This window comes from Thunnus thynnus, chromosome 13 (assembly GCF_963924715.1).
Source record: "Thunnus thynnus chromosome 13, fThuThy2.1, whole genome shotgun sequence".
Taxonomy (NCBI): Eukaryota; Metazoa; Chordata; class Actinopteri; order Scombriformes; family Scombridae; genus Thunnus; species Thunnus thynnus.
The window spans coordinates 14,490,099-14,511,903 of NC_089529.1; the positions used below are offsets into that span (position 1 = coordinate 14,490,099).

General features: G+C 39.1%; 1 protein-coding gene across 1 annotated transcript in view; it reads right to left on the reverse strand.

Moving 5' to 3' along the window:
* Positions 1-7,315: 7,315 nt before the first annotated feature.
* The window catches only part of LOC137195645 (protocadherin Fat 3), a 62,574-nt gene continuing 48,084 nt past the window's right edge, over positions 7,316-21,805 (reverse strand). The window contains exons 45-51 of the mRNA XM_067608173.1: positions 20,386-20,542; positions 18,936-19,352; positions 18,134-18,389; positions 13,874-13,975; positions 12,991-13,050; positions 12,672-12,710; positions 7,316-8,866 (exon numbers count right to left, since the gene is read on the reverse strand). Of these exons, the coding sequence (XP_067464274.1) occupies positions 8,106-8,866; positions 12,672-12,710; positions 12,991-13,050; positions 13,874-13,975; positions 18,134-18,389; positions 18,936-19,352; positions 20,386-20,542 (1,792 nt within the window). The 3' untranslated portion in view covers positions 7,316-8,105. The remainder of the gene's footprint in view (positions 8,867-12,671; positions 12,711-12,990; positions 13,051-13,873; positions 13,976-18,133; positions 18,390-18,935; positions 19,353-20,385; positions 20,543-21,805) is intronic.

The window sequence follows — 21,805 nt, forward strand, 5'->3', positions numbered from 1 at the left end:
GTGCCTTTGGAAATAATGTAACAAATGTATTTGTACTGCATTCAAGAATACAAAAAAGACATGTAATCTTTTAGTAGCACAGCTAATGAGATGACAAACAGGTTTGGAGGAAGAAGATGAGTAGCATGCAGAGTGGATACAGAGAACATGCTTTTGATATTGTAGTAGCTCATTATAACACAAGTGAAATGCTGTGATTATTAAAATATGCATATTAAAGGTTTTTAGATGTATGAACTGATAACCATGTGGGTCAATCATTGTCATAAATAATTAATTGTGTATTTTAGATGAGGGGATCAAATGATATTGTAGTGTTTCATATGATAATAACTCAGAAAACTGCACTATTTTGTTAATGTTCTTGGAGCATGTGTTCTCTGTAATGCTTTGAAGTTCTTTCAAGGTGTAATGTATAATATATAACCGTGTAAGAGGCATTGTTCTTGGGCAATGTCGGTCAGTCGATCCGCCACTTAGGTCCAGACTGAAATTTCTCAACCGTTTGAATGGGTTGGCATGAAATTTGGTACGGACGTTCATGTTCCTCTCAGGATGAATTGTGATAACTTTGTTGATTCACTGTCTTTTCATCAATCACCATTATCTAGTCAAAGCCTAATGGACTAAATTCTTAGAAAACTAATGACATTCCCATCAGCTTGTGTGTTAATGTTAATAAATACTTAATACTCAGTTAGTAAAGTGTAATTAACAATTCTAAGGTTGTCTGGTGTTTACCCTCCTCCAACATTACACTTGCTTTGTCTTTTCAAGTAATTCATAAAGAAAAACCACTCTAATGGACCATTTGACCACTTACCTTTTAAAAAAAAAGGGGCTGCAGAGCATCTGGACCAAAATCAATTTATTAACAATTTAATGACATTTGTGACACTGCAGATTTGATCAACTGTTGTGAGTTCTTTTTTAATAACTTCAAAACATTTATAATTGCACATGAGTGAGATGACTCTTTTGTAACTGCAGGAAAAATTGATTATTAGAACGTTAGCAAAACCCTTAATAAAGGGAGCATGATTAAAAAGTGGTACCATAATTTAGGATGCACTTGCAGTATTGGTACTGTTGTGCTTGGTTATTGTTTTGAATGCTCTTTAGGAATCACATTCATTATATGATAATTTGTTTGTCTGTTAGCTGGTAAAAAAAATCTCAAAATTTTACAAAAACTGCATGAAATTTGGTGGAAAATGGGCCCCAAACCAAGGAACGTTAAACAAGATTATGGTATGATCTGGATTTAGAGTATCTGCCATTACATGATTATCATTTTTAGCCACAACAAGGAAACTGATAGAGATAAAGACTTAGAGGTCAGAGGTAAAGATGGTAATCCCAAGGGTATGTCTGCAGTGTAATTTTATTTTATTTTTTTATTTATTTATAATGTTCATGGCAATGATAGGAATAGTTTCTTTAGTTGTTTTTAGCACTAATGGAGGTTTGTGCTCTCCATTTGGCTTCAAAGTGTGTTCATCACACAGTCTCATGCATTATGACTGTTCTAACATTAGACTTTACAGTCCATCTTACATCAGATGGACTGTAAAGGTTACTACCAAAGGCATTTCACGCTTGCACAGTTCATCAAGAGCCCAATAAAAACCTTACAGTTGTGGCAACATCAGCAAATCTAGTTGCTTATTCTGGTGGCGATCATGAAACCCCCCTGATGATCAAAGCACAATATAAAGCAGAACTCCTTCTTCTTCAAAATCAGATCTCAGCAGTCTCAAGCATGACAGTGTACCAATTCCTCTGAGCTGAAGCAAATAACAACCTGAGCTCTCAGGCCCATGATGCATTCATTCTGTTTCACCTCTGTTTAAGGCAGCATTTCTTTATAAGATCAGAAAAAAACTGGGGTACATTGTAATAAAGTCCAACAGCGTAACACTGAAGGCTCCTGTCAAATCAGCCTAGCAGAGCTCAAGCCAAGGCTTATGGAGGTTAAAATAAACATATCCCAGATAATGGGATTCAGCTTTTTCTGTGCTCATTACATAGTTTGCAGAAAGTTGCCATCTTTTCCATCCAAAGAAATGTGACAAAAGTTTGAGACAATTACTGCCTTTTAATGCCACACAAATGTGATAACGTTCAGTAACAGTCGAGTCGTGGAATAATCCAATGACATTTATGCACTTAAATCACATAAGAAAATCCAAAATCCAATAAAGGACATGAAGAGTAGTTAACTTCCCCGTCTCATACATAGCAGTTTTGCAGGCATATGCCAGAGGATTGCCTTAGTAATAATCTGTTAAAACAGCAGGGGGAGGGGGAATGATGGGGTAGGGCTGGTACACAGCTTCCACCACTCAGTCACACACAGCTGAGGGCATCTTTCTGATGTAAATTCACATCCTCATATGTGTATGTGGACGTGACCCCTTTCCATTCAATCCCTCCCCCCCTTTTTTATCAGCAGTGTAGGCATATTGTTTCTGATTATGCTCATAAGATTAAAGTATTTGTGAATAATACATGTGATGAGATTGCTTGAGACACTGAATGCATTTGTAACCATTACGGTCATGTGAGTGTTTACGTGTGTGCATGCATATGTGCCTGCGTGTTTATGTTTATGTGCGTGCATGTGTCCATGTCATCAGAGGCAGATGTTAGGCACATACAGTAGATTAGGTCTGGCTGGGTGTGTAATCCTGGTGTTACTGAGAACAGCGTGGATTTATAATCACCCACACAGCTACCCCTCAATAAGCAGGAACAGGGGAATGGTAATCTCTCTTACTTTTCCCACTTCTCTACTCATCTCTCGCCTTCCTTACATGATCTATCCTTCATTTCCCTCCTCCTCTATGTAACACCCCTTCATCCTTCTGTCCATCCCTTCCCTTCCCTGCTGCGTCCAGCCAGATCTAGAGGAACGTCATTGTGAAAAATGGAGCATAAACGAAGAAGAAGGAAAAAGGGGGAGGGGGGGGGGCTTTGTGGGGGAAGAGAGAGGTTTTAAGTGGCTTAGCTGATTCTGTGGTGTAAATGCCAGATGGTCCAATGAAAAGCCAGCAGAGCTAAAGGGACTGGCAGGTCCTCATCAGTTTTCTCTGATGCATGATGAATAAACACAACAGTCACTTTGTTTATGGCTCTCTCTCTCTGTCTCTTGTTTCTCTCACACGCCATCCCATTTGCCTTTGGTTTGACCCTGTGCCTGTCACTAGGATAGCCAGCATACTTAGAATGCGTTAAATAAGAAAGACGGTCATCAAAACAGTGTGCCATAGAGAGTATGTAAATTATTGGGACATGTTACATAATCCTTGTCAGAATAACTGAATAAAGTGTGAATCTGGATGAATAAATTGCTTGTAGTTTTTTTCCTCTCACAGACCAGACAGCAGGACTTTTTCTACCTATGCTGTGTTGTTTACATTTCTGCTGTTTATTCTGTTTGCCACACATACGGCTGGAGGCAGAGGTAGTGTTACGTAATGTTTTGCCTGTAAGGATGCATGTCCTGTAGGTAATGACTCTTCTTTGGCAGGATCACAACAGAAAAGAAAAAAAAGAGAAAGAAATGAATTGCAAGATTCAGAGAAAGCTGACATGCCACCTGCACTTTTTGGAGAAGTCTGGCTGTTATCACTTGAGACATCTTTAGCATATTATGCTAATTGATCAAAATCCCATTTTCTGTGTTGCCTTGTTGTGACAGGCAGGGGTAATAGAGGAAACATAAATGCAGCTGTTGTGATCACAATGAGAAACAAAAACAAGCCTTTTTATTTTTAGGCTGCAAAGTTGGTAATCGAAGTTTTGGAATCTCTTCAAGTTTCATCAAGTTTTATGTGCATTTTACACAGTAATGCATGGGTTTTTTTTTTCCTGGGCTGAAGAAAATAGAGATTCATCTCCCTCGAGTTCTGCTTTGTACCTGTTTGAGCCTTTTGTGGTTCATGGTTCCTGCAGGGAGAAAGAATAGAACTGGAACAAGACAGCCAGCATTTGACTATGAGCTATTTCCATCTATTTCACTGACACAAACTGGCATGCACTAAAAGATATATGAAGCATTTCACTAAAATAATGATATCCACTGTTCAAAAATGGACCACTTACTCTGACAAAATTACTGCTGTCATGAAAATACAGTTATTGCAGCAGCTGTTGGCTATAGTAAAATGTACACTTACCAAATAGTAATTTTGGAGGATTTAGTGACAGATTTTGGAAATGTTTATAAATAATTTTAAGGTACCTCCCAAACCTCGCAGACACTCAGGCATGCATGCTACTGCTGAATCCCAACTTATCTCAGGGCATGCATGCACAATGCTCATTATTACATGTTTAGGAGTGGGCGAGTCCTTATTTTTGTGTAAAACAACTCTGCTCTACGCCCGTGTAGCACTGCATCAAAGAAACATTGCAGCATTTTGGGAGCAGGCATGTTGAGCAGTATGCAGATACAAACGTCATGCACGCAACACAAACACATGGACACACACGCGCACAGCACACATACAGTCCTCATCAAACCCTAATTGGCCAACATGTGTTGTATATGACAGGGAAAATGAAATGCAAATATGATCAGAGGAATGTCTGGTTGCCATGGGAATGTTTTCTGGCAGAAGGTCAGCCTTGTGGTGTTTATACATGGAGGGTTGGATGATAAAAAGGACAAAGTTTGTGTGTCAGCTCCGCAGGGGGGAGGAGTGAGGAAATGCCCCAAACTCACAAAGGTTCCTCAGTGCATTTCCTTGTTAGTTCCAGACAGAGTGAGTGCAGCGCGAAGACATGGAGCACACCCGACCATTGCCTGCTCACAACCTTTTGTCACCAATCAAAAATTAATGACTGGTCACCTTTTGAGGATGTAGATACAGCGATTAAGAAATGCCACCTTACTTGCCGGTAGCAGACTTGTAACATCCAGTAATTAAAGTTGCTCTAATTTTGATTATGTGCAGAGGTGTATGTTGTATTAATCAAAATATACTGAGGCTGTGGAATGTGGTGTTCATTTTCTCATGCGTGGCTGATGGCTGGCATACAAGACCCACAACAAAATTCTGCGCAGACAGCAAAAGTATTATCTAAGATACTTTTAGAGATGCACAGTCTGCATAATTTGATCATTGCACTGGGTCAGTATGGAAATAAACTCAAACTCACAGGAACAAAGAGACGAACACAATAAGCCGGCGATATCTATTCAAGTCAGCAGAGAAACCAGCTTCTTTCCACCAGCCAAAGCAATCATGATCATAACACCCCCCTTTTCAAATAATCTCAAATGATTTCAAAATAATATTTATTCTATGACTGATCATACAGTTTATGCACTTAACATTCCAGGAGATGTTGTTACACCTTCATGTCTTCCCAGGACATCAGTGACTTTAAGCTCTGCTAAATGAATCTTCCAAATTCCAGTCGGAAGGAAAAGACAAACATATAAGAGGCGTGACAAGACTGATTTGATAGGATTAAATATTTTGGGGGATTATTTATCTCATGTAGTCTGCAAGATATAGCTCACCTGCTACAGCACACCAGGTACATATTTACCCTTAAGACAAATACCTTTTTCTCTCCAATAAATAAGTATGAGCACATTCTTCAAGTCCTTGTAATGTGCAGCCACTCCAACATCCAGACTGGTACATAAACACTGTGCTTCAGTATGTCAGCGAGATGAAATTACTTTTAAATCCAGTAGACGTGAAAGATATTTTGCAAGATGATTCAGCTGTAATGGAAGGCAATAAAGTATTAATACATGACAGCAAAGGTGTCTCGCTTGTTTGCAGTCTTTATTCACAGCACTGACATTCTGGGTTTTGAGTTTCAACCTTTGGAAGCTGCTGTTCTGTGTTGTTTGCACGTGCTCACAGTATTCCTGTGGGTTTCCTTTGGGTGACCCTGTTTCCCTTCACAGTCCACAGACATGCAGGCCAGGTGAACTGGAAACTGTAAAGTGCCCACAGGTGTGAATGTGTTTGTCCATGTGTTAGTCTGACCTGTCGGGGATGTTTCTCTGTCTGTTGCCCGATGCGAGCTGGGACATGCTTCAGAAACCCACTTTCAGTGCAGACCTGAATAGGAATGGCTATTGAGCATGAATGGATGGGTGGACACCACACTGTGAGACATGGATACATTAGATGACACTAAGCCTGATCATGACCATGTTAAGACCTGTCAGTTGGTATGTGGTTACAGGTGTTGGGGAAGTTCCAAAAAATACATCAGAATAGTACCTTTCAGTACAATAATTTCTACAGTTATTTTGTTAAAAAAAACAAAAACAAAAAAAAAACATTCTTGCATTAACTCTTGAACAATTTTTCAATTTCATGCGCATAACAAAAGCTATTCAAAATATAAAATAGCTTTTTAATGGCATTTTTGTAAGATTTCTTAGGAATCCATGTGAATCATATAAGAGCACACACTTGAATTTTCTCACTGTGTTAAGTGCCATCTTTCATAAAAGGCCTTCACAGTGTTACATCTTCAGTATGTACAGCAGATCCCGTACCATCTGACGAAGGTGATTTGCACTTACCTGCTCTGTTCGTCAAGAGTCCAATACACAAAGTGCTATGTAAATTGTTTACTGTTTACATCCTTCAGTAAGATGTGGATGTTTTCCCCCCACACCGCATGGAGACTATTTTGTCGAATGCGTCGTCTCCTTTTCAAATCAAATACAAAGTCACATTTTTCAGTAAGTGTATGTGTGATGAAGGAAGGTAAGTGCACCTGTTGCCATTACTAACTCTAAATTTGTCCGACCAAACTGACAGCAAACATCTGGTCTTGCTTGTTCCCAAAAGTCCTGAAATGCCATTTTGAATGTGTTAATCCGTAAATACTCCTAGTTACCTACCACCTGTTTGTTTTTCCTGTGTTTCAGAGTTGTTTAACATGGAGTTTAATTCCATTTACATTCCCCTTTGCTATGTGTGAGCTGGGAACAGAAAAGCATTTACCGCTATCAGTGAGGCAAAACCAACCATGTGTACATGTTTTGGGTGAGTTATTCTGTACTTCACGGCTGCATCTCCACATAATTCTCTAAGCCTTTCAGCACATAGTGTCTGGAAATTCATATTGTATGTTAATACCAGGCATAAAGTGGGTTTAATTTTATCTGAAGCACTGTGTAAATATTCAGCTTTTGTAATATATACAAAGTACATAATGTATATTGGGAGCAATATCATAATCTGTATTGATAAGCGAATCCTCAAATCCCCTGATACTGGCCCTCATAACTGCTCAACAGGTATTATGAGTTAAAATGAGAGGCCAAACATACTGTTGAGCATCACCTGAAGTGCTGTATTTAATTACAGTCATACAAGCCAGATCCCCCGGATGCTTGTGTTTATGAACAGGCAACAAGCAACCAAACAAATGAATGGTATAATAATAAAAAAAAAATCATTATGGAATGATTAAATGATTAAATAAAGATCCCCTGGTATCAATTTATGGTAATCTTAACATCTCTGAGGCTATGTCTGGGATGTGGGCGAATAGTTTCTCCTCTCCAAAACAACCCCGGGCATGCATCAATAAAAATAAGAAACGCAAAAAGTATTACATGGTTGAGCTAACAAATGATTATGTGTGTTTTGGTCTGTAGGTGTGTGATCCAACAGAATGATGCATGAAATACATGATAGCATACTGTATGCGCATACATCTGCATGATCTAATCCAGGAACATACTGGATCCTTTCTTAATTTGATGTTAATAAATGCTGTGCCACAGTGACACCATAAATAATAAATGTAATAGCATTGATTCATAGCCAAACTCTCATGCAGTACAGGTAGAGTCAGGAGAACGCACATATTTCCTCTTATTCCTCTAGCCTTTAAATGAGCTGGGGGATTGGTGGTAGATTTGTGTTTGCTTACAGCGGGATAATAATGCGGAATAATCAAAGTGTATATGGTAATATTATCCTTTAATTAATTTTAGGTGGTGGACCAGCGGTGTGGTATTATAAATGTCAAGTATAATCAGAGGGAGTCGCTGCCTCTCTTTAATTTATAAAGGTATATTAAATCTATTCCTCTTAAACAGTCTCATCTGCTCATTTAAATCCATCCCAGCCTGCTGTAGGTTCAGATCCGGTGGAGGCTCTGTTTATTCGTGTGGCTCTCCTGGCTCTGAGCGACACCAGGTTCAGCAGTCTCTCTAGCTCATCCCCGGAACCTGCCAGACTGCTGGCACTGAGCTCTTCACGATCCTCCTGCGAACCCCTCCACTCCCCTGTCTGTAAGTCCCACGCTCGTAGGGGAGGCAGAAGTTGAGCCGGGTGCAGGTTGAGGCCTGGGGGGCTTGATGGGTATCCCTCGTAGGCTCGTCGGGTCGGGGGTAGAGTATCATAAAGGCTCTCTGTGTCTTGATTTTGCTCCGGATCAAGGCTGGATTCTCTGTATTCCTCATACACAGGTGAGGAGCTGTCTTCACAGCTATCATGACCGTGTGAGTGATGGCGGTCTCTGTGGTCTTGGCATGCCCCCATGTCTCTGCTCCTGTTGCCTGTGTTCTTTCCCTCCCTGTCGTGCCGTCCCTTTTCTTCTCTGTCCAGGACGCGTTTCCTTTCCCACTCACCCGACTGATTCCTCTCCCACTGGAAGGTTCTCTTGCTGGTCTCCCGTCCGCGCTCTCGGCTTGTGTCACCGCTGTTGCCCATCACTCTGTAGTCCAGCTGGAGAGAGCGCGTGCTGCCGCCTCGTCTGATGTTCTGCTGGGTGTCACTGAGGTCGTAATGGGATCCAACCTCTGGTGGACGCAGACGTGATGGCGACACCCAGCTTGAAGTCTGGCTGGAAGACTCCCAGTGGTACGCTGAGAAGAAAAGGACACAGACAATCTTTTATTTTAAGAGAGGGATTCACATTAGCATAGTGTTTTAGGAGCCTGATGCTTTATTCCCTGGACAAACTACTGCTGCCAAATCGCTTCAAGTATGTAGTTCTAAATTCTAAGTGCGTGTTATGGTACAAACAGCCTTTCTGCACTGCACAGTGCAAGCGGGGAATCAGATTATCTATCTAACAGGATCAGCCAGCGACAGGTGCCACATCAATCACTTCTAAAACAACAGTATCATCGCAATCTTATCTATTGGAGGTAAGTGAGGTGACACCAGTGAATATGCTTTTGAGTATCAGTTACTGGAGGGAATGATCTGAAGATGTTCACAATTACTGATGGGATCTCTGTCCTCCTAAAGCCTGAACACCTGACTCTTGAGCGTAACATCACAAAAACAAGGTACCAGGATGTGAAATTGACTGCCTCCTAATAAGCAACCTCCTTCGCTTAAAAGAAAAAATGGCATCCATTTTTCTGTTACATTAATAATTGGCCATTGTATATACTTTGGCTTGTTGTGTTTGTTTCTATTTTTTCTCCTCTTTAGTTTTCCCTCTCATTATTATCTTCTCCCTTGATCTCTTTTTATTTTTGCAGAAATGTGTTGCTCGTTACTTGTATGCATAAGAATTTGACTGCGCATATTTGAGTGTATGCAAGTGTGGTTGTTTGCTCCTCTGATGCAGCAAGAAGCTTGTGAATGGCTTTGTTTCTTACTGTGTCACTATGGGGTTTACCGTGGCTTCTGTGGGACTTCTCCTGCATGTTTATGCGTGTAATTGCTCCATTTCTCATTTAACATTAATTAATGTGCAAATAAAACCAGTCAACAAAACTCTTTTTTTTTTCCCCCCACATGTGAGTTCATGCTGACAAACGGACTGACACAGAACTTCACACTAATCCACTACTTCCTACAAATTACAGCATGCAGGTTGCATAATTCATGGTTAGGTTAATGAGCTGTGAGTGAAAAAATATCATATTGATGAAAAGAGAGGAGCCAGAGAGGTCACACTCTATGTGGGATGGAGAGTACACTTCATTAGCAGTGCCAGCTTCTTGTATATAATGCATGATGTGTGGACAGAGAAATCTAATAGACTGGCCATGCCAACACGCCACAAAACATGTGGGAGGTCTTACTGCATGCCATGCTGCTGGAATGTCTCTATTTCTGGATGAAGTATGCTCAAATGAAAGATTAAGGGTGGGAGGGAGGGGGGGACATAAATGAATGTTCTTACAATCCACAATGTACTCTTTGATGAACTCTACACAAATCTCATCTTTGCTCTGCAGGTGGCGACTTGCTGTCACTGAAGTGGAAAACAAAACAAATATCTCATGGGACAGGAAGCCTTTGATGATGAAATGCTTTTCTCATAGAAACAACTGAATGCAGAAGAACATGATGAATTATGACATGGAAGAAAACACATTACATGACGGGAAGGGGAGCCTGGCAGAGAGCCATTTAGCACATTGGCGATACATGTAAACAGACAAAAACACACTGTAATTGGACACACAAAACCATAATGCAATCTCATGCAACTTGCATTAATGATATGCCAATGCAGCAGAAAAAATAAAAATTCAGTTCCCATTTCCAGAATGCCAAACATGAATCCTCTTCGCCTGAGTATGTATCAGTTAGTCTGTTTTTTTCTTATTATGTTGATATCTTAATCTTTTTTTTTTACACTGTTGTTTCTGTAGCTCACTAGTTTCTTTTAAATCACTTGACTTGAGCGCAAAAACATGAGAAAACATATAAAATAAGAAAATACATGTTTGTCCATGTGTTCCAGTAACACATATGGGTTAACAAGCGTTATGTGGAACAACCTACTGAACGAAAATGTCATTCACCGTTTAAGTCTCTGAAATAAAGCTTCTTGTGGCTCAGAAGGCTGGCAGTGACAGAGGCATAAACACAGTCTCGCTCTGGGTAAGTAATGAAATATTTTGTAGACCTAGTAAATAACACGCAACTGAGAACAAACAGACTTGGTAACTATGATCCAATTAATATTGTTTTTAAAGACTGCAGCGGATTCTGACGAGAACAAAGGGATCTTATGGGATAGGTGCAGCTGGATCATGACTGCTATGGTCTTTGCATAAGCAAAACCATGCATTCAGTAAGAGGAGAAAGTGTTCAGCCTGTACATGGTGCCCCCATTTAGTGTGAAAAAGAAAGCGTTTGAAGCTGCCTTCTCCTCTGCCATTCTGTGTGGATGTGAGGCTTGGCTCAAAGTGCCCCTATAATCCACTGAGACACTCAACATGGTCGGGGTGAAAGCTCTTCTTTGCTTAGAGTGAAGACCGCTACACCCAAGTGGACTGAGCTTTTCAATCTTAACATAATTCAAATTATCTCAGTTAACTATTTATACTGTAGACACTTGTATATGTTGCATAGAGAATTGGGTTATACTTTTACAGAATATTTCATAGTATAAATACATTTAACATCTGTTTTATTTGATGATAAAAAGGTGTGTTATATATTGATAATATGTTGAAAATAGGTTGAGGTCTGAGAGCATTTTATTGAACCTGAATTCATTATAGGATCCGCTTATCAAATCCAAATCTTTTTGCATCCCTTATTGAATTGATTTTGGATTAGCTTTCAGCATTTGAAAGTACTTACAGTTATAAATAACTAGAACTGTGAGATTCAGCTGAGATCTTTATTAGCTGTTGTTGGTGAAGAAAGCTGAAACACTACTGTTTTGCTTAATTAGTAATTAACAGTATTCATAATCAGTCACAACCTATTGCTACAATTTGAAAATGAGATGAGCAGCATAAGATGAAATGTTGAATAACCATATATCTGGCATATATAACAAGTGTAGCTGACTTACTTTTGCACTGATTTGTACTAAGCTACTTCCTCCAAATACTGGGGGAACTATTATGTTAATCAGCTCAAATATTAATATGATATTCATGCATGTTAAATTGGAGGTTCTGAATACTAAAACTGATGAATTATTAGAGAGGACTTGCCACTCTTTTGGTCTTGTTAAAATGCAAAAACACAATCATAGAGAGGTGTTTAAAAGTGGGGTTTCTTTTTATAACACCAGACAGTTTCACTGTAGCCTTTGATCAAATTACTTATGGAAGAGCCTGATTGAGGATTTTCAAGATTTTTCAATTTCGATAGGTATTTACTGGTATTTTCTCTCTGGCAATATTCATTTTCTGACATTAAACATTACATAAACATATATTCTAAAATCTAAAAATCGTAAACAAGATATGTAATGTGCAGGACATTTTCCTATTAAAAAATAAACTTCTCTTGTCACTTATTGGCTGACATATCCACCAATAAAATGTTTCTGTAATAAGCAAAAATCAGCCAGGATTTATCGTTCATGCTCTAGAATTCATGTTAATTAGCTTTAACCAATATAATCTGCAGCCAGCAAAGTTTTATTTTAACTCATAAAAATACAGTTATAACAATTTGCTAGATCCAAAAAAGGAACCCCCTATGAAAAACCAACCTTAGTTGCAAGACAGTAAGCATAAAAACTGGGAGCCTGCATTTACATTCAGTGTCTGAGTAGCAAAGATTTGGCATGAACACAAATGGTAATCTGTGCTGTTGTATGGGATGTGATAAAGGTATTCAGAGGAAATAATACAAAAGAATACAAAAGGTTGAGCTTTGGGATCACAGCTTGAGTAATAAAGCCAAAGGGATGGCAAGTTAATACGATGTTTTTCAGTTGCTTTGCATCTCACTCACCAGGGCTGTTCCGCCGCTGTTCTTTATCCATGTTTGACACTACAAAGGGAGAGAGAAAGAGAAAGTGAGAGACAGACTGAGACAAACAACACAGAAACCAAAGGAGGGAAATTGAAACACAGAAAGATCCGGTGTCATAAACTGACAAAAAAATATCAGAAATCTAAGCAGCATGTTTTATTCTGTATAAGACAGGGGGATAGAACAGCAAAGCCTTGGCTGCATTCACTACATTATATCATAGTGCTACACCACCAGAACAAACACTTTGGCAGACACAAAAAAGATAGAGGAGTCAACAGAAGATATTCTTTCATACCTTCACTTTCAATATTATCAACAGCATCATTGACTAGACGTATGACTGTCACTATGGAGGCTGGGAAGAATACAGAAAGAGAAAAGAAGAAGAACAGAAACAATGTCAGTACATTTATGAATAGCATAAGGTTTCATGTGCTGGGTGTGACCGAAATGAGATGGAAGAATGTGTGTGAGCATGTATGTGCACACGTGTTGAGAACAGAGGAGACATGTAAGTCTTGCCAACATGTTTGAATGCATGTGGTACGTGGGTGTTTGTGTGTCTGTCCTATAAGGTAGTGGGAAAGACTCCTGCTTTCGCTGTAGCTCCAGTAATTAGACAGGAAACAAAGCATTGACATCGACCCTTCCCAGAAAACACACACCCACACACACACATGATCATTAGGGTGTTTGGAAGGGAAGATCAATGGTATTGAGTTATCTGAGAAAAAGACACCCTATAGAAGCCAAGAAAAAGAATAAGAGGACTTTTCTCCCACCAGCGACCTGCATTGACCTCCGATGCATTTGTATGTATGCATTTAATTGCATTAAGGTACTTTTCATGAAACATTTCCACTGGTCTATAATTTGCTTACGTTCCAATATGTTAATACAGTTAATGCACTATAGTAAAAGTGCAAAGTGGACTGATCCTACATTGAGTGAATTCCATCTAAAGTAGTGGTTCCCAGCATTTTTTTGTCAATGTCTAAATGTCTACTTAGGACCCCTCTTCACAGGGTCTATCTGTGAAGAGTGATATTCCCTTCTCTTTCTTTTGAATAACTTTTACTGGAGTGAGGTGGTAAAAGTATATAGTGTTTCACAAGAAAAAAAAAAGCAAGACTAGGGAATGCAAATTAGGTTGGGTCATTTCAGTGTTAGAGTCTTACCGTTATCATCGAAGGACTCAGACGTGTAGGAACTGAGGGAGTGCTCCTCAGAGGTGGAGTCTGAGAAACATGCCACCTCGTCTACCAGCTCTGACAAGTCTACTGTACAAACAAACACAAACACAGGTATATTTTCATTTCCAAACCATTTTTGTCGCATATCAATATATATCACACAAATTTAAAGTCAAATTTAAAGAAATCATGATTGTTAAGCCAGTATAAATTCAAAATTTTATAGGGCAGGATCAGATTTTTTTTAAATACAATATACTTAATACTCACAAGTCCATATGGGTATGTATGACAGTTACTGAATGCTGTAATCATTCCTTCTGTCCATCCTGGCCATGAAGAGATCACATTCTGGCATTAATTTAATCTAATATGAGGCCTCCACAGTCTCAGGTTAGCCAAATCAGGTGGGTATTTTAAGTTACAGTGTTTTTAGTACCCTCTTGATGAAAATATGCTCTTTATTTGCAAGTCAACCTGCAGACGTCCCATACTGTATTAGCTTTGGCTGGACTTTGAAGTGCATTTCCCCATGGATGAACAGAGGGAATTATTTCAGCGATCAATAACTCTCTCACTGTACATATGGGAATGTTAGTATTGTATAAAGATAGACTTGAACAAAATCTGAATGAATCATTCCCCATCCATCCATTTTCTTTTTGGCTAGCTATGTTAGGTACAGAGAAAGCCAAAATGGGTCACCCGTCCGTTGCAGGGTTACACACATAACAAAACATTCACATCTAAAGATAGTTCAAGTTGCAGTATACTGAATGAAATTTGGTCTGTTCTCAAAGACTGCCTGTTTCAGAGTACAGCACTTTCAACAAATCCTAGTACACCCACTGCAACTCCTTTTCTGCTCATTAAATGCTCTCTGTGCCAGCTGGAGGAGTCATGGAGGCCACAGAGTTACTTATTCTAGTGTAGTTCAGTGGAACAGATGTGAAAAAAACCCTCCTCAAAACTACAGGTCCACTGGAAAAACGCAACCAAACGTAAAACAAATCACATGACAAAGTTGACAATATTTATCAGGTGCAGACAAGGGCAGAGAGTTGGGTAATGAACAAGGCTGCATGAAATTCTAACCTGTCCAGCCAACTCACACTATAGCAATGAAAGCTATTATTTCCAGTCACAAACCGCACATTTTGTCTGCAAGAACAAGTCGGATTAAATTCCATTTGGACAATGCTGGCAGCCACAGTGTCTCCAGTAAGCCTTAACCTGCATGTCTTTAGAGGCAAATGTTACAAATCAGTATTATCCCTGCCATTCTTTCCTTTTGCTGAGCTGTTATTTGATGGGTTGTATTCTTTCAGTCACTCAGTGCTGCATCTGAGTAATTGTTTGTCAAATAACTGCTAGAGGGACAGAGCAGGTACTTACATATCACAATTACTTCTGATGGACGCATGTTGGCCTATAAGACTGTCTGCTAAGCTGAAAGACAAGTACCTTGCCCTACCATGCGCTTTAATCCAAAAGCAATAAAACGCCTGATTTCACATTAGTGTTCAAACTGAGAAGGAGATGCACAAGACCGACAGAGCGGAGATCATTGATATGGACTCTAAAAAAAACATTTCTACTTGGAAAATAAAGCTGGTTGAACTGGCAGCTTTGCTGATGTGATTAAAAGTAACTTTTGGCAAAACCAAACAGCCTTCTGATATATTTTGTTAAATGGAAAAAAAAAGTCGTAAAAAAAAACATTTTTCTGTTCCTTAAACTTATGCACTCAAAAAAAGTATAAGTTTGGTATCAGTAACAAAACTCAGTCATCGTGTCTAAAAATCCAATGCTATGCAATGCTATATGATGCTACATCCAATGCTAATCTGATGTTATTTCCAGATCTTTCAACTCCTCCTATAAACATAACCATTAGTAACTAGCTTTCCCTGTTTTGCAAAGTAATAAACAATGTGTTAGTGTATCTTGGTAACATGGATTATTTTCTCATAACTGGACACAGCGTGTCCTTGTCTCTCGCACCTTGTCATATCTTCTAGAATTTCCTTGATGGTTTCAAAATTGGGCTTCAAACTTGACATTCAGTAAGCAAGGAGTCACGCCTTGGGCCATCTTATAACTAAAACTGCACTCTGTCCATGAGGGTCAGGTTGTCTGGACATCAACTTTAGCTTTTTAAGCCCAAGCTAGCTGGCTACGGTCCAATGCATATGAAACAAGTACAACACTCCTGTGGGAATGTGAGCAGTAAGGCAGTGCCATCAGTCAAACTAGGTAAGAAAGGCAGCAAAACAGCCACCGGTCTTATTCAGCATGCAGGCGAGGGGACACTTCAACATAATCAGGTGAGAAAAAGTCAACTTTATAAAAATTTCTTTCTTTCTTTCCCATTTATTTTCTCTCCTCACACACTCATTCGTTGTTGTGCCAGTGCCTACGCTGCCATGTGCCAATGCTGGCAGACATGCCTGAGGTTGCGGTCCCAACCCCTGCTGTAATCCTACCACTAACACTCAGCCAAACCATATTCTCATCCCGGTCCCCAACTTTTTAAATCCCCTACACTTTTCCAATTGTGAGTGCCATCAAAGAAATCATCATGCGTCATTCTGGCATCCACCATGCAATTCTGACAAAATCCGCCTTTTCTTGAAAATGTAAAACTTCACATTTTAGGTAATTAATTAATGTTTAATTAAGTTGAATTAAGTTTGACTATAGATTCATTGATTAGCACAAGGTCTGGTTTGGCTCTTCACAAATCACTCTCTGTAATTTGTCCTGCAATTCGCAGAGTAATAACTGGAAAGCCTCCACTATGAGGGTTTACTCCATTTGCATTATTAGAGGAACTAGTGTAATGATGTGACTCTTCCCGTGATGACAAGTTGTCAAACTCATTCAATCATGAACCTTTTATTCAACTACATTTCTTTGCTAAACATCATAAGGATCAATATTCTTTCTCTGGGACACCCTACAATGTTTTTGAGATCAAAATTGCCAAAAACTGAGCAATATGGGACCTGATTTGTTCACAAGTGTTTTCAAAGTATTTAATTATTCATTCAGTTTTATTTATTCATGAGGCAGCAGGTAGTGACAGAAAAACAACCAATATGTTCCCCTGTTAGTTAGTATCTCACGTATTGACTTGTGTCCATGTACTGCAATGTTCATTATCACTTGTTTGTGGTTACTGAGGTGTTAATACATAAATACAAACTTTCAAATTGTTTAATTAAACTTGCAGTTAACTCTGGAGTCATAAATGCAATAATAAGGATATTTGTTAACTAATGTCTCAATCACGTATTAATTAATGGGCTGTGATGTAACCGTGACCCCTAGGGGCACATGCTTCTCTCTCTTTTGTGCGCACACTCAGCAGGGGAGCAAAAAAATAAAATAGCCTATTTTCCATTCAGGAAGGAATCAATAATTAACAGGCAGGAAGTTCCCACTGCAGGCTGTATAATTCAAACAACAGGTTGGACAGAGAATCGAAGTACATGACGTCTACCTAAGCGCTGAGATGCAACATAGTTATTTCATGAACAGGGAGCAAACTATTAAGTGTGTTTTTGTTGTTGACAGTCGTTGGCAGCTAAATATCAGACTGTGGTTGAATTATCTGACAGCTACGTCTTACCGCTGTCCCTCAGGTTGTTGTCTTCTCAGTTGATGAAGGTATATACCATGCAAACTTGGATGAAAAATTGTAGAAAAGTTGGCAGAACAGTTGACTTTAAGTGGAAGTGTTCCAACTACTTGGATTTTGACTTAACTTTTTTGAGCAAAAGTAGGACAAGAACAGAAGACATCAGTTCTGGCTGATTACCCTGACCATTCACACAGAAGTGCACGAGAGATGTCTGAGAGTTAACCTGATATAAGAGGACATAATTGCCAATTTCAGCAGCGTAACAGAAACGTTAGTTAAATTACCAGTTATTGCTCCCATGAAATACAGTAAATACTAAAACTAAAATGAAATGATAGCAAAATAAAGAATATTACTTCTTAACCACTCTTGCTTACTCTGGGCCATTTTCTTTGATGTGTGTGATCAAAAGGCATAGATCACTGTGAAATAAGCTCTGTCAGTGGAGATAATGGTATGGTTGTAACACAATGAGTTCACGGCTTGTGTGCTCCGTGGCTTGTGCCTTTATGATCAGAGGTTAGAGACTGTGTGTGCATGTGTGTGTGTGTGTGTGTGTGTGTGCGCATGGATGTGCGTGCACGTGGTAGCAGTCTTACCCTGTGGACTGTTATCTCTCTGTGTTCTCTCCAACTCAAAAGCTCTCTGCCCCCATTCCTCCTCTCTCTCATCTCTCGCTCTCTCCAGCCCTTCCTCCCTCGTTTCCTCGCCCTCCCAGGACACTTTGTGGGCCGGACTGTGCTCTGAGCGACAGGCCGATGCCGAAGGGAGATTGGGTGCCACGCTGCACACTGCGATGCCCCTCCTATTGGCCACGCCTCGGATATTAGACATGTCTGAGAGGAAGCTGCTCATCTGTAGAGATGGAAGAAAACAGCAATGCAAAAAAATGCAAAAGCTGGTGATATTCTATATTCCTATTTTTGTTTTAAAAAATCAATTGAAAGAACAAAAGCAACAATTAATTGATCCAACTAACAAGTATTGCCTGTGCAGCCAAAGCCGTAATACAGTAGCTTCTTTCTCTCCGGCATAGACATCAGTTTCTATCCAAACGCTATTAAAACCACATCAATGAGCAGCACAGTTGCACTAGGACCTTTCATTTTAATGATCATGGGCACTGTAGTACATTTTCTGTCCACCCAAAATACATTGTTCTGCTGCTGTAAAAATTCTGCAGCTGAAAATAGTTCCCAACAAATGTGCTATTTTCTGTTATATACAACAATTCAACTTGCTTTGCATTTTTCAATGTTGCTAAGCTCTATCAAATTATTTTCTTGTTATTTTAGCTGACATTGTTATGACAGTTCTCTAAGGTGTGGGTCATGTTATAATACAGGAGACAAGTAAATAAACTGTAATCATTACTACATGCCAAAGCACACTTTTGCATACCTGACTGCCCTCACTGGAAGTGGTCTTGTCACCATCCCTGCTCCTCATGCCCTGGTTGCTGAGTCCTCCTGGTAGAGGGGAGTGGGCAGTCGGACGTACCATGACCTGAGGAGGGCCCACAGTGCTGCCTCCCACCTCACCGTAGGTGCTTGTGGCCCCTGGTGAACCTGACACACGCACTGCTTTAAACTCAATCCCTTCTGCCCCCATGCCAGTCTTGTGCAGCATATAGCTGGTTTCTGTGGAAATAGCTGAGACTCCCATCACAGCCTGAGTCCCTGAGCCCGGGACTGAGTCTTTCCTGAATTTGATCTTTTTCCTAAAGGCAATGAAGAGTATGAGGAGGAGAATGATGACAAAGACAAGGACCCCAATTCCAATGATCTCTCCTGGTCCGACGTAAGACAGGGGCTCCGCCTGTGGCAAATATGGAGAAAGATCATAAAAACTGTTTTTTTTTTCAATTCCAAATGAAAATAATGCGTACACCATCATTGCCTGGTGGGAGCAAAGCAATTTTCATATTTAGTATTCATTTCCATTCACTCAAAGAACAATAACACACTTGTTGAGAAAACTCTGCATATGTTGCTGAATAATAAAAATGTAGATTATCCCTAAAAAGAACAGATGTCAAGGGACAAATCAGGCTTTTTCTTGTGAATACAGATCATTTTAAATTATCCAGGGAGCCATGTGAGAACTGTAGTAAATATACAGTACATATGCGATGGCACACATACAGTGCAGTTGATTGTTCATCACCAAGACGTACTCTGTAAGGACATCAATGCAAATGAACAGATCACACATTGCAAAGGCCATCAGCATTACAAATGTTTTATGACAGAAATCATCTTTTGTTTAATTAACTTTTTTCCCAGTGTAAAAATAAGATTATGTGAGACTTCATTATATCATACACTGAGCACTGCAAAGGATTAGAACAATTACATTTCTGGTCTTGCAGTTTGGAGGAAATGATAATGATAATTCCACAGATTTGTGTTGTGATAGAATATGTAGCGAGTCATCTCCACTTTTATTGAGTTTTATTTCTAGCAATAGACAACCCTCAAATGTCCTTTAAAACAACAAACAGAGCTAACGTATCCATTGGTTGTGAAAGCAGCCTGATAGGTTTTATCAACTATGGTTACTTTTCTGCTAATTACAGTCTTCTAGGGAATAATGAAAGCACCTTCATTCTCACAATATGCAACATTAATTGGGCTTACACTACATATATAAGGTATACAGGGTGAAAAGAAAAGTCAAGACTGTGACAACTTCAAATAGAAACTATGATTTACCCATTACCACACTTTTATTCATCTACTGCAGAGACAAAGATACCAAGCTGGTGTATAAACCTTCTGGGAGGCCACGGCACACTCAAAATTCTCAACAGTTTCACTGAGTTGTCCAATTAGAAGCAAACTGACTATACCTGCGTGTCATCCCCCAGATCACCAGGCGTCTGATCATCACAAAACTGACCCTCGTACCCTTCTGAGCAGTTACAGTAGAACGACCCGAATGTGTTGACACATTCTCCTCCATTCCCGCACTCATCCTGGTCACACTCATCTACATCCTCATCACATCTGCAGAGAGGCAAAGACAAATAAATTGTTATGCATGAGAGCGGTAAAGATGATTTGTATCAAATTGAAAGAGGAGAATAAAAGATGAAAGTGTTACAGTTAAAAAGGGTGAAAGAAAACACTTTGGAGAGATCATCTTTTCATAGGGCCTTTCTTTTGCTAAAAGAAGGGATTATCTTCATGGATGCCCTATTATCCTCATTTATATAGCTCTGGTTTAAAGAAACAGACACACATAGGTACTCATACTCTTAGATAAAGACGTTAAATTCTGAAAGAAAAATCAAAAACGTCATTTTACTTCACACACATGCACGCTCATCTTAAGCTTGTCATTTCAAACATGGTGCCCTGCTGTGATAGAAATAGAAAAAATACATGTATTTCTCTTTTCAATTACTTCTTCTTGATGGGATTTTCAAAACACTGTAGAAGAGTTGGCCTTGGATGTAAGAAGAAAAATCATTTTCTGAGTATTGCAGAAAGCTTCCTTTTCTAACTGTTGAAAGTTTTGTTTTAAATGATAAAAGTAGAGGAAGTCATTAAGCATATGCAGTTTCATTTAACAAGGCCCGGATATATCAGCCATTGATATCCGCTCATGAATATTTTAGAAAATGAATACTGTACATCCTAATTAACGCACTTCATGAATTCAGCATGTTGTGTTCTACTTTGGTTGTATTTCTAAGGTTTAGCTTTGAAAATGGATTTTATAGTATTTCCAATTTAATATACTTTATTTTATTGTTATTTACATGCACATATTTCAGTCTAATATTATTATTTATCAATCAGCAGGAAATAAAACAATTTCAAAGCCAATTACACTCAACAGCTTGTGGCTCTGTGTGTTTGTGGCAGAATATAGTATTTGCTGTAGCGATGGTTGCCAGCTGTGTTTACCATTAACTGATAATGATTTGAACAACCTGCTGCCTGATAAAGAAAAAACAGTTTCATTTTCATATTTGGTATTATTAAGCCAAATATGATTTACTCCAACTACATCAAATACATTTTCACATTTTTGTCAAAAGCATTAAAAAAAAAAAAAAAAAAAAAAGCAAAATTGTCTTCTCCTTTGAGGGAGAAGTGCTCCCTAGTGGTGGTTCCACTGAACAACCAAAGCACAACATGAGCAGAGGTTATTTCAAAGGCAATTACTGAGCTGTAATTAAGAAGGCAGCTTGAGAATGATCACAGGGTTTTCAACTGAAATTATGCTGAATTAAATTAGAAACACTAACAACTAAAACAACA